The 13560-nt window shown below is 31.8% G+C and overlaps 2 protein-coding genes across 2 annotated transcripts; both read left to right on the top strand.

Moving 5' to 3' along the window:
* The first annotated feature begins 114 nt into the window (after positions 1–114).
* Positions 115–3423, top strand: LOC113372166 (26S proteasome non-ATPase regulatory subunit 1). The gene is made up of 2 exons (XM_026612496.1): positions 115–219; positions 319–3423. The coding sequence occupies exon 2, from the start codon at positions 339–341 to the stop codon at positions 3375–3377; it is 3039 nt and encodes a 1012-aa protein (XP_026468281.1). The 5' UTR covers positions 115–219; positions 319–338; the 3' UTR covers positions 3378–3423.
* A 2506-nt stretch (positions 3424–5929) lies between these two features.
* LOC113372901 (vacuolar protein sorting-associated protein 72 homolog) lies at positions 5930–12491 on the top strand. The gene is made up of 6 exons (XM_026613238.1): positions 5930–6058; positions 7522–7633; positions 8057–8260; positions 10189–10672; positions 10763–10894; positions 12230–12491. Exons 1-6 carry the CDS (start codon positions 5930–5932, stop codon positions 12489–12491), a joined length of 1323 nt encoding a protein of 440 aa, XP_026469023.1.
* The last annotated feature ends 1069 nt before the right edge of the window (positions 12492–13560 follow it).

Here is a 13560-nt window from a genome sequence, read left to right as displayed (position 1 = left end):
TTAAATTTTTTACCGCCAAATTTATTTTGCTGTAGGTTTAATTTCCCGCGTTTTTTACCCAATGTGGCAATACAATTGCGTGGCTTCGTAATTTCTTTCCACTCTTCATTGTACAGTGGTGTGTGAAGTGAAATAACAAGAAATCAAGCGACCATAGTGATTTGCAAAATTATTATGATTTTGGAACGAAAATAATCTATAATTAAACACATACACAAGGTGAGATAAACAGTATTTCAATCTACATCTAAATATCTATTAATTTAGCCACTACACTTTCGTTATTTTGAGTAACACAGCTTGTTATTCGACATAAAGGTACCAAGCGATTTATCAAAATGAATATTACATCGGCCGCTGGTATTATTTCCTTGCTGGAGGAACCGATGCCGGAATTGAAGGTTTTTGCCTTACAAAAACTGGACATGATAGTGGACGAGTTCTGGCCGGAGATATCGGAAGCCATTGAAAAAATTGAGATCCTGCACGAGGATAAAGTGTTTTCGCAGCACGAACTCGCTGCTCTGGTTGCAAGTAAAGTTTATTACCACTTGGGGGCTTTTGAAGACTCCTTGACGTACGCTTTAGGCGCTGGAAACTTATTTGATGTCAACAGTAGAAACGAGTACGTAGACACTACAATTGCAAAATGTATAGACTACTACACCCAACAAAGGATTTTGCATGCTGAGAACTCTCCACAAGCTAAACCTATCGATCCACGTTTAGAAGCTATTGTTAACAGAATGTTTCAAAGGTGTTTGGACGATGGACAGTACCGTCAGGCTTTGGGTCTAGCCTTGGAGACCAGACGTATGGATATATTTGAGGCTTCCATAATGCAATCTGATGACGTCTGTGGGATGTTAGCATACGCCTTCCAAGTGACTATGAGTCTCATACAAAACCGTGGTTTTCGTGCAGGTATACTAAGATCCCTTGTCGGTTTATACCGAGGTTTAGCAAAACCTGACTACGTCAGCATGTGCCAATGCTTAATCTTCCTTGAAGATCCTTTATCAGTCGCACAAGTCCTGGATAAACTTACCAAAGGCTCCGAAGACAATGTACTCATGGCTTATCAAATAGCCTTTGATTTATACGAATCAGCCACACAACAGTTCTTGGGTCGTGTGTTACAAGCATTGAGGGCTACAGCGCCTATTCCAGGTGCTTTAGGAGGTCAACCCAAGCCGCAAGGCGCACCTGCACCAGAAACACCCACACCGACACCTACACCTTCAGAAACTGAAGCAGTCACTGATGAAGAGAAAGAAAGTGAGAAGTCACAAGTTGTGGAGCGTGATTTGGCAAGTTTGACGGATAGTGAAAAGGCGCACCAGCAAAGCGTTGAAAAACTAGTCAGTATTTTGTCAGGTGAAGTTTCTATAGACTTGCAACTACAGTTTTTGATCAGGAGCAACCATGCGGACTTGCAAATTCTGCGCGCTACAAAAGAAGCTGTCAGGGTTTCGGTATGTCACACAGCTACAGTAATTGCTAATGCGTTCATGCATAGTGGTACTACAAGCGACCAGTTTTTGAGGGATAACTTGGATTGGTTAGCAAGGGCTACAAATTGGGCTAAGCTTACAGCCACAGCATCGTTAGGTGTTATTCATCGGGGTCACGAAACCGAGTCTTTAGCTTTGATGCAGAGTTATTTACCAAAAGAGACAGGGCCGAGTTCAGGGTATTCTGAAGGCGGTGGTTTGTACGCACTGGGTTTAATCCATGCCAATCACGGTGCTAATATTATTGACTACTTGTTGAGTCAACTGAGGGACGCTCAGAACGAGATGGTACGTCATGGGGGTTGCTTAGGTCTAGGTTTAGCTGCTATGGGTTCACACCGTCAAGACGTGTACGACCAACTCAAGTTCAATTTGTACCAGGATGATGCGGTTACTGGTGAAGCTGCAGGTATTGCCATGGGTATGGTGATGTTGGGTAGTAAAAACGCAGGGGCTATTGAAGATATGGTGGCGTATGCACAGGAGACTCAGCACGAGAAGATTTTGCGTGGTTTGGCTGTGGGCATAGCCTTCACCATGTTTGCACGGTTGGAAGAAGCCGATGCGTTGATTATGAGCTTGTGCGCTGATAAAGACCCGGTTTTGAGACGCTCTGGTATGTATACTTTAGCCATGGCGTATTGCGGCACCGGTAACAACCAGGCTATAAGAAAACTTTTGCATATAGCCGTGTCTGATGTTAATGATGATGTACGACGTGCTGCGGTAACAGGTTTAGGCTTTCTGTTATTCCGGACACCAGATCAATGTCCGTCAGTAGTAAGTTTGTTGGCAGAGTCTTACAATCCTCATGTGCGTTATGGAGCTGCCATGGCTTTGGGTATAGCGTGTGCAGGTACTGGTTTGCGTGAAGCCATAGCACTTTTGGAACCCATGGCTAAGTTTGATCCGGTGAACTTCGTGCGCCAGGGTGCTTTAATCGCGTCTGCGATGATTTTGATACAACACACTGAAGCGGCTTGTCCAAAAGTCGCATTCTTCAGACAACTGTATACGCAGGTAATCACTAACAAACACGAGGACGTGATGGCTAAGTACGGTGCTATTTTGGCACAAGGTATAATAGATGCTGGTGGTAGAAATGTTACTGTAAGCCTGCAATCGCGGACTGGACATACTAATTTACAAGCCGTTGTTGGTATGTTAGTGTTCACCCAGTATTGGTATTGGTTCCCGTTGGCACACTGCTTATCCTTAGCTTTTACTCCGACATGCCTAATAGCGCTCAACTCAGACCTAAAAATGCCTAAAATCGATTTTCACTCAGCAGCCAAACCCAGTTTGTACGCTTATCCTGCACCTTTGGAAGAGAAAAAACGCGAGGAGCGTGAAAAAGTAACCACAGCAGTCCTATCCATAGCTGCTAGAGCTAAAAGGAAAGATCATGATAAAAAGAAGGATTCTGGACATCAGATTGATATAAAAATGGACGTGGATGAACCGGAGACTACGGATAAAAAAGAGAAAAAGCCTGTGCCTACAATCAGCGTTACCTCAGGTCCTTCCAAAGGCTTAGCACACAAACCTTCAGACAGCGGCACGGAGACCACAACAATATCCTCCGACGACTCGGTAACATCCACCAGGAAAGAACCAGAACCGAACTTCGAAATGTTACCAAATCCTGCACGCGTGATGCGCCAACAACTAAAAGGAATTACCATTGCCGAAGGGACGAATTACACTCCTCTCAAGGATGTTTCTATCGGAGGAATTGTTATGGTGAAACACGATGCAACCGGTGACCAGACCCTGGTGGAGCCCGTGGCTGCATTCGGCCCCAAACCGGAGACCGAGGAGAAGGAACCGGACGCTCCGGAGCCTTTCGAGTATCTCGACTGAAAATTTATTAATTCTAATGTAATTTTTACCATGATTTGAGATATGTTGTCATAATATCATAATATCATGTAATAATAATAATAAACTTTAAAAAAAATTGGTTTATAATTTAGCATTATTATTTTTGGTTTGAATTACATATTATTAAAAAACTGTAATTTTATATAATATAATAAACAAAACAAACACATTAATACCACCAAGTTTTATTTACCAAATTTCAGGCATCAAGCAACCAATTTTTCAAAACAAAATTCTATAAACATAGCAAACCATGCTTTAAAATTCCAACCTTCTCCATTTTGTTTCAATACTTTACCTAAAGTTTTTCTCTCTCGATTTGTTTGCAGATTTTGCAGAGAATAAAATTAAGAAAAAAGAGTTTAGAAATATTCTAATTTCGACTGAAGATGGCTAGTTCGCGTCCGAAACGTCGAAATGCTGGGAACAAGATGGCAAAACTTCTCGACGAGGAGGAAGTCGATGAGTTTTACAGCACTACATATGGGGGCTTCGACGAGGCTGACGAGGATAATGATTATATGTTAGTAGACCCATTTTTTTTAATATATTATGTACGTTTTGGCACTATATGTGTGTCATCATTTTGATAGTTTTCATTTGCTCGTCGGTAGAGTCCCTTTTGTATCTAGATAAATGTTAGTAAATGATTTTTTTTAATGTATTACTATGTACGTTTCGATACTGTGTCATCATTCGGCAGTTTATAACAACGTTTTTTCATTTGCTTGTCAGTAGAGTCCTTTTCGTAGACCCATTTTTTATATATTATTATGTACGTTTCGACACTATATGTGTGTCATCATTTGACAATTTAAAACCAACGTTTTTTATTTGCTCGTCAGTAGAGTCCCTTTTATATTTAGATAAATGCTAGTGATAATATTTTTTAAATATTTTTTTAATATTATGTACGTTTCGACGCTATATGTGTGTCATCATTTGACAGTTTATACCAACGGGTTTTATTTGCTCGTCAGTAGAGTCTCTTTTGTATTTAGATAAATGTCAGTAGATCATTTTTTCCAAATATATTATTTTGTACGTTTCGACACTATATGTGTGTCATCATTTGGCAGTTTTTACCAATGTTTCTTATTTGCTTATCAGTAGAGTCCTTTTTGTATTTAGATAAAAGCTAATAGATTTTTTTTATGTACATTTCGACGCTATATGTGTGTGACGCTATTCAATTTGCTCGTCAGTAGAGTCCTTTTTTATTATATTGGTTACTATTTATTTTGCTCGTTAGTAGAGTCTCTTTCTTATTTATAAGTATAAAAAAGTCCTTATAAGGAAAAAAGAGATCCTACTAATGAGTAAATTACATAGCATACTTAATAATAAAAAGGACTCTACTGACGAGCAAATTGAATAGCAACCTATTAATAAAAAATGACTCTACTGACGAGCAATTTGAATAGCAACCTATATAATAAAAAATGACTCTACTGACGAGCAAATTAAATAGCAATTTATATTATTAAAAGGACTCTACTGACGAGCAAATTAAATATATTTCTATATAATAAAAAAGGGACTCCACTGGCGAGCAAATTAAATTTCCTTTAAGAGCAAATCAAATATATCTATGTAGATAAAATGGACTCTACTGACGAGCAAATTAACAACTTATATAATAAAAAAGGGACTCTACTGACGAGCAAACTGAATTTCCCTTAAATGCAAATTAAATATATTTCTATATATATAAAGAGGAGTCTACTGACGAGCAAACTGAATTTTGTCATGAAAAGAAAAAAATTAAATTATATAGCGACCAATAAAATAACAAACAATGACTCTACTGACAAGCAAGCATAATACATGTTTCGACCCTTCATGTGTGTCATCATTTGAAAAATCTGGAGATTTTTATTATGCACTTTTCGACACGAAAAATGTGTCATTTTTTATAATAAAAAAGACTCTACTGAAGAGTAAACTAAATCTCAAATTAAAAATTCTAAATTTGTTTATTCTGTACGTTTCGATACTAAATTTGTGCCATCATCATCAGTTAGAGAAATTTTAATTAAAAAATTAATATGAAACTTTCCATAAAATTAACAGGAAATTGTAAAAACTATTATACTGTACGGTTCGACACTAAATGCGTGCCATCGTTAATATGTTTATTTTGACTTCTGGCAAAACTTTAATCATTTATTTTAGTTCACAATTTTTTCCTGTTTTTATAATATTTAATTTCAATATTTTTATTTTATTTTAAATTTTTTTGCTTATTGTTTAATTATAAAACAATATATATATATATAATATATATAAGGGTCGAAATGTGCATAATAATAGTTTTTTATATCAATTTTAATCTTTCTAAAGTAATAATTTCAATTATTACACAATTAGAAGGTTTATATGACAATGTTTAATTTTTTGTGTTTTTTGGGTGAATGATGGCACGCATAAAGTGTCGAAACGTACATAATAATAGTTTTATATATATATATATATATATAGATATATATATATATATATATATATATATAATTTATTTTAATTTCATTAGCATGGAGAAAGAAGTAGAGGACAAAGTCGATTCTGATTTCGATATCGATGAAGACGATGAACTTATTGAAGATCCTAGTGTTGTCGATGAACCCAAACGCAAGAGGAAAACTTTTACTAAAGCTTACAAGGTAAAATATATATTTATAAATGGAAATTTTATTAAAATCATCACTTAAAAGAAAATGGTGAAGAAAGTACTAAAGATGGTCAATTTAGGTTATAAACTGCAAGTATATTTATAAGCAGGATTTTTTTCTTATCAAGATATTATAGTCAAAAACTATATTAAACGAGTTTAAGGAAAGGTAAACTATGTATTGAATTATAGCTTTAAAAATTATAAGCTTAAACCGTAATTAAAAAGGATTTCTTAGATCAATAATTATTAACTTCCCGTAGGGCAAGTTATAGTAATCGCAAAAAAAACAAAAATGAAAATTTTTATATATCTTTACGTTTCAGAGGTTTCTGAACATTTTGGCATACCTTAGAAAAAATGGATGTATGTGTGTGTGTGCGTGTGTGTGTATGTATGTGCGGATACAAATTTTCGTCGACGATTTCGGGAACACGGATCAACCGATTTCAATAATACAAAAAACATTCGATTCGTATTGATAAGGAGACGTGCTGATTAGTTTTTGGCGAAGGCAGGTCTAGCCGTTCCGAAGATACGGGGCAAAAAGTGCCGAACAGGTAACTCAGTTTTTAAGAGAACGGAGCGTCCGATTTGAATAATTCAAAAAACATTTCACTTGTATTGACAAGATGAAGAATCGATAAAATTTTCATGAAGGTAGGTCTAGCGGTTTCGGAGATATGGAGGAAAAAGTAAAAAAATGAGCCATTTGGCGGTCAAAAATGATCATTAGACATATGCACATCAAATTATCAGATATTTTATAGGGATTTTAACAATAAGTATACATTTTGTTAACATTCCTATGGGTTCCGTACCAATGCTTATGCGTTAGACAGCGACGCGGCGCTTACGCGCTTTATATTTTGTCCCTATGCAGTTAAAGCAGTACGATGCTTTGAAAAAAAAGTTCAGATCTTCCACAATATGTCAAAATAAAGAAAAAAATTTTTTTTGTCCAATTTATAGTTTCTCAAAAATCTTATTTTTTCAAAAATGTTAATTGTTTTTAAAAAATTAATAATTTTTGGTATGGGAAGTTCCAGCAATTTGCCTTAAGGCACGATGCCTTAATTGCCTTAAGACAGAATTCCACTTACAGCTAGTTTTAATTCTAATTATGTTGGAGGGTTTTTAATGATTATATATTTGATATTAAATTTTTTCCCAATCTATTCGCTTTTGATTATATAATTACACCAATGTCGTAAAATAAATTAATCTTATCTTATTCTTATAGTAGATTTCAAAAAACAAAAATAGTTAAGTATCTAGGACATTAATTAGTTCTTTCTTTTCCTAGAATTCTTTTTTTGTCTGGTTTGATACTTTTTAAACTAAAAATTGAATCAGTCTTCTTTTTTATTTCATTGAAATTTATTATGTTTAATTATATCTTGATCATATTTTCTGATATACAACTTTTATCGATGTTTTGTTTTTTGTTTTCAGGATAAACCAAAAAAATCTGAGCAAGAAAAGAAGAGGCTGCAGGAGCAGAAGCCGAGGGCACCAAGACAGCATAAAACTCAACAATCTTTAGATACCACAATTGCTGATTACGGTAACAATAGTTTCTACTTATAACAAATATTAATTCAAATCATTTGATAATTGTTTAATCTTTGAATTCAAATGATAATTGTTTAATCTCTTTTCAAATAACACACATGAGTAACATGTTTTTGAATAATGTTTACGAATAGCATTTAGCTATAAACATCCTCTAATTGCAATCTTTGTGAAGTATGTGTTATGGCAGGTGCGATGATGAATCACAGGAAATAAATTCATAATAATAATAATTGATGTAAACATACAAACGCAGATATGAAAGTATAACAATAACTCAATTGTTTTACTAGATAAAAATGCACTTATTTCAGTTAAACTACAAATGTTTCGAAATTTATTTTATTCAGTTATTTCTGTGCTGGATGATGGATGTGATTTCATCCAGTAGTTGATTTTCTTTTTTTCTATTAAGAGAGGAAATCTACAAGAGTCTCGACCAAGGCCAAATCAGAGCTGACCAGACAGAGGGTCAAGGAACGTGATTCAGAACGAATGGACAGGAAACAGGCCCGAGAGGAAGCCCGAAGAAGGTACAAGAGGGACATGAAGTCACCAACTCAGGAGGAACGTTTGGCCGAGGCCAAAATTACGGAAATTGAAAATTTGAAATCATTAGGTAAGCAAAGATATATATATATATATATATATATATAGAATAGAATAGAATAGAATAGAATAGAACTTTATTAAAATTCAATAGTTACAATTTAAGTCATATATATATATATATATATATATATATATATAATTATTTAAAATTTAGTTTTTAATTTTTATTTCATACTGATGTGCAAGTAAATAAAGTGATTAGTATTTTACGGGCACTATCATTTTAATCTCTTATTTCTTATATACAATATCTACTATTGTCAACACTATAGATTATTAAATCTTAACAACTTCGCGCGAGACGTATAATTCTCTGATTGTTTACGTTATAATTTTCTGATTATTTGTGTTTCTTATGCGATATTAAATACTGTTAATTTGAAACAAATCATTGTTTCACACTTTCAACACAAGCAATATATTTTTCGAATCATTATAATCGGATGATCAGTTCTTTCAAAAACTACATCACCAAATTGATTGAAACCTTTTTTGCATCTCCTAAACCGCTGGACCTGCCTTTGCCAATTTATCAACACGAATCAAATGTTTCTTTATCCATTTAAATCGGTCGATCAGCTTTGATACCGTCGACAAAAAATTAAAGGTTCTTAAAAATCCGACATTTTTACATTTCTGAATCAAATTCAAAATGCAAAAAACTGTTCGAAAGTAAAGATCGGCCGCGCCGTTTTCTTCGTAATTAATTGCAGAAATCCTTTTTTTTTTTTAAAAAAAACTCTGTATACAGATTTAAATTAGAGTCTAAAGTTTAGACACTAAACTGACATAAATTTTATGGAACTACGACAAATGATTAATTATAAAAATTCATTATATTTCGAAATAATGGGCCGAACTTTTCGGTCATGCCATTCTATGTGCGGATTTGTGTACTCAAAATATTTTGATTATAGATTTTTTAATCAATTGTAGAATGAAATATTTTGTTTAATTAGTTATTAATTCATTTTCATTCAGAAAGACTTGAACGGTCGAGATATTATAAAATTAACTAATCGAATGATTTGGCAAAAAAAAACTTCTTCGGGATAATTATTTAATTTCAGTGTTTTTCTAATATCTGGAGAACAAACTGTTTTTGCCGAAGAGTTTGTTTATTTTAACTTGTGTAATTTTTGTCTATTCAAATTTTTGTAAATATTTGATTAGAAATAAATCTCATTTACTCATACTTTCGTTTAACAATAATTATTTTTTAACTTTTTAATATGGTCATTAAGACGTGCTGATTAGTTTTTGGCAAAGGCAGAATTAGCCGTTTCGAAGATACGGACCGTCCGATCCGAATGATTGAAAAAACATTTTATTTTTATTAACCAGATGAAAAACTGATTAAATTTTTAAGAAGGCAGTTTGGAGATTTTAGAGATCTAATAAAAAAAAGTAAAAGAAAAGCAATTTGGCGGACAAAAATGATCACGCAAATCAAATTATCAGATATTTTATAAAGATTAACCCTTTCCACTCGCGTTCCGTAAAAATGTATAATCGTAAACTCGGCGCTTACGCGCTTCAACAAATTTCATAATACAATAAAAATATTTCCAATTAAAAAGTCAATTTCTTTCAATTTTTTCAAAAAATTTTAAAGCTTTTAAAACATTTAAATCACGGAAAGTTTCAGTAATTTGCACTCGGGGGGGCCTTGCAAACGAATTTCGCCGACGCCCCCGCATGGTCTCGCGACGCCACTGTATATATACATACATATATATATATATATATATATATATATATATATATTTAATTATAAGAACAAGTGAATAGTTAGATTTTGAACTGAAACAACTTCCACAATTCACAATAACTTGAAAAAACTATTTATAAACCTTTAATAACAATTTGACTTGATTAATTAAATTTTTAACCTTTCCGAACGTCTTTAAATTTAATATTTTTCTATTATAACAGATAAATATAAACAAATGGAGATTGAAAAAAAGAAGTGTCGGTACGACAAAAACTTCCAGTCTGTGCCATTCATAAGATACCATTCCTATGCAGTCACAATGGACCCTGAAACTATCACCGATAATACTGTAAAAAATAATAACAACACTCTAACTACACCTGAAGACGTAGACTCCTCTAAATCTACTACCGAAGACCAAAATGGTAACCAGGAAGTAGAAAAACCATTAAAGATTGAAGAATCAACTAAGCCTGAAGAGGTTGAGACCAAAGCTGAGGATGATGGTGATAAAATGGATGTCGATGGTAACGACAATGTACCAAGTGATAATAAGGATGTAGATACTACTAAAACTGAATCTTTGGAGGATTCTAAAATGGATGTGGATGATGCTACGACAGTTGTAGATAACGCAGATGAATTGAGTGAGAAGAAATGTGGTGCCGATAAGGAGAACTTAGAGACTAATAGGACACAACCAAAGTAAGTGGAATAGATTTCTTGTTTTTTTTAATACCTAATTTTTTCTGTGCGATAATGATTAATGTAATTAATTGTTTTTATTTTTTTTAGGATTTTAGATAGAATGAGATATGAAAGGACATTCATTTCCTTCCATAATGATGTTGATAACAAGATTTATGCCAAAGTGTTCCCCAAGTCTGATATGGCCAAGCCAAGAAGACAGACGTGTCCCATAACATTGTAAGTATTGTTAAAAACATTGGAGAATTATTTAATATATATATATATATATATATATATATATATATATATTGTATGATTCTGAATTTGATGTTGACATATGTATTAACAAAGTCTAATAATCGGGCATAACATCAATAAAAAACATGAATTTCTTTCAAAAATTTATTTTAAATCCACACGTTTCGGCTATTTTCGTGAAAACTAAAAATAAAATTAAAAACTAAAACAATTGAATTGGAGTGAAAAGAAAAAATAAAATAGTAATTAGTACTTACAATTAGTAGATCTTAGTGTTAAATTGGAAAATTTTAATAATCCATGGTATCAGGATATGGCAATGCACTACACTATGTATTATAAACATTAACTTGAAATTACACAATATTTTCACAAAATACTGATTTGAAAAAATCACAAATGGATGTTACATCTTCAACCAGTCTACGAATAACACACTGTCCATTTGTGATTTTTTCAAATCAGTATTTTGTGAAAATATTGTGTAATTTCAAGTTAATGTTTATAATACATAGTGTATTACATTAAATACATTAAATTTTGCTAACATAACATGAAATTAGATAAGATTATCTGAAATTTGTTATACTTAGAAATATTTTTGTCCATACAAAATTTTACAAAAATTTAAGTTTTTAATCATTCCTAACCTAACAGACATTCACATAGACTTGGTAAAAATTTTCATACTTTAGACGATTTTGAAAAATTTTCTTAGAAAGTGAAAATAGATGAGATTATCTGAATTTTGTTACACATAGAAATATTTTTGTCCATACAAAATTTTATACAATTTAAGTTTTTATTTTTATTTTAACTAACAGAAATGCTTGGTACAATTTTTCAAACTTTAGAAAATTTTCTTTGTTCAAACTTTTTTTTTTCTTTTTTTTTTCTTTTTTTTTTCTTTTTTTTTCTTTTTTTTTTTCTTTTTTAGTTTTTTGTATATCGAAAATATTTCAGATTTTATTTTTAATTCTGACTATAGTTCTAATATACTTTACAAATAATTTCAACACTGCAATTCAGTTTATATAATTCTTATAAATATTAGACAATATTACAATATTTATAATAATCTATTTGAAAACATTCAGTATTTCTCGAACATTTCGTTACGGTACGGGAAGTTCCAGCAATTTGCCTTAAGGCACGATGCCATAATTGCCTCAAGACAGAATTCCACTTACAGATAGTTTTCCATTTAAAATTGTATCAAGTTGCTTTAGAAAATATTACTATTTATATATATATATATATATATATATATATATATATACATCCATATATATCTATTTCTATTTCTATTTCCAGATTACCAGCAAAGTATTTCGATCCCCTAACAAAGACCCCCTACAGGGATTCGCAGGCTTTCAAAATCCTGCGAGAGTCTTACTATCTGTACCTGGAAAATTATTCCACAGACGTAGACAAGGAAGACGAGCAATTCAAAGCCTGGTTGGACATGAGAAAGCTCGAGAGACAGAATCGAATGAAACTCTGTGATAAGGAACAACTCAACAATAATGGAAACGAGGAGACTGTTGCTGTTGTTAAAACTGAAGTAGTGGAATAAATAATTGATAATTAAATATAAAAGATTGATACTGATAGAGCTGGAAGAGTAGATTGTGTAATAATAAGTGTCCCAAGATTTTTATACGCTTGTTAATTATAATGTCTTGATTTTGATACAACTGAATCTTCTATGAGAAAATAGTAATCTATCAGCTATTAATAATTGATCTATTATTTCTATAATATTGTGTTTAACACTTGTTAATTGTAATACCATTTTTAAATATTATTAATTAAATGTCCAACATTTATACAAATATATAATGAAATAAATATTAAAAATTAGTTTTAACAAAATATATATATATATATATATATATATCTATAGGTATATATATATATATATATATATATATATATATATATATATATATATATATATATATATATAGGTCTATAATATATATATATATATATATATATATATATATTAGGGTGGTCCTTAAAATGGTCATTTTCGAATTTCCTTGCTCCCAGGGGCTCAAATGGTTCCAAATAGATAAAAAACAATTCTCTGAAAGTTTTAGCTCTTAATATTAACGTTTAGATAGAGCGCAATTCAATCAAAGTTTTGTATGGAAATAGCATGGAAAATTTTTCAAAAATTTTAAAAATGGTTTTTAGATGTAATTTAGCGAACTAATGAATAAATAAAACTCATTCATTTGTCGCTAAGTTATACCTAAAACATTTTTTTTTAATTTTCAAAAATTTTTCCATGCTCTTTCCATACAAACTTTGATTGAATTGCGCTCTATCTAAACGTTAATATTAAGAACCAAAACTTTCAGAGAATTGTTTTTTATCGATTTGGAACCATTTGAGCCCCTGGGAGCAAAGAAATTCGAAAATGACCATTTTAAGGACCACCCTAATATATATATATATATTATAGGTCTATAATATATATATATATATATATATATATATATATATATAGGTCTATAATATATCTATATATATATATATATATATATATATATATATATATATATGTGATAAGGTTATTCAGCCACAAGTCTTTTCCGAACAGTAAATCCAATAATAAAAAAACAATTTGTTTTTTG

This window comes from Ctenocephalides felis, unplaced genomic scaffold (assembly GCF_003426905.1).
Source record: "Ctenocephalides felis isolate EL2017-DRISC unplaced genomic scaffold, ASM342690v1 CF-g0.4_SCAFFOLD_01604, whole genome shotgun sequence".
Taxonomy (NCBI): Eukaryota; Metazoa; Arthropoda; class Insecta; order Siphonaptera; family Pulicidae; genus Ctenocephalides; species Ctenocephalides felis.
Note: the sequence above shows the minus strand (reverse complement) of the source record. Positions and strands in the feature narration are given on the sequence as shown.

Coding starts and splice junctions, on each gene's coding strand:
- LOC113372166 (XM_026612496.1), top strand. CDS start 339: ATGAATATTACATCGGCCGCTGGTATTATTTCCTTGCTGGAGGAACCG.
- LOC113372901 (XM_026613238.1), top strand. CDS start 5,930: ATGGAGAAAGAAGTAGAGGACAAAGTCGATTCTGATTTCGATATCGAT. Junction 7,634..8,056: donor TACCACAATTGCTGATTACG/GTAACAATAGTT, acceptor TTTTCTATTAAG/AGAGGAAATCTACAAGAGTC. Junction 8,261..10,188: donor TGAAAATTTGAAATCATTAG/GTAAGCAAAGAT, acceptor CTATTATAACAG/ATAAATATAAACAAATGGAG.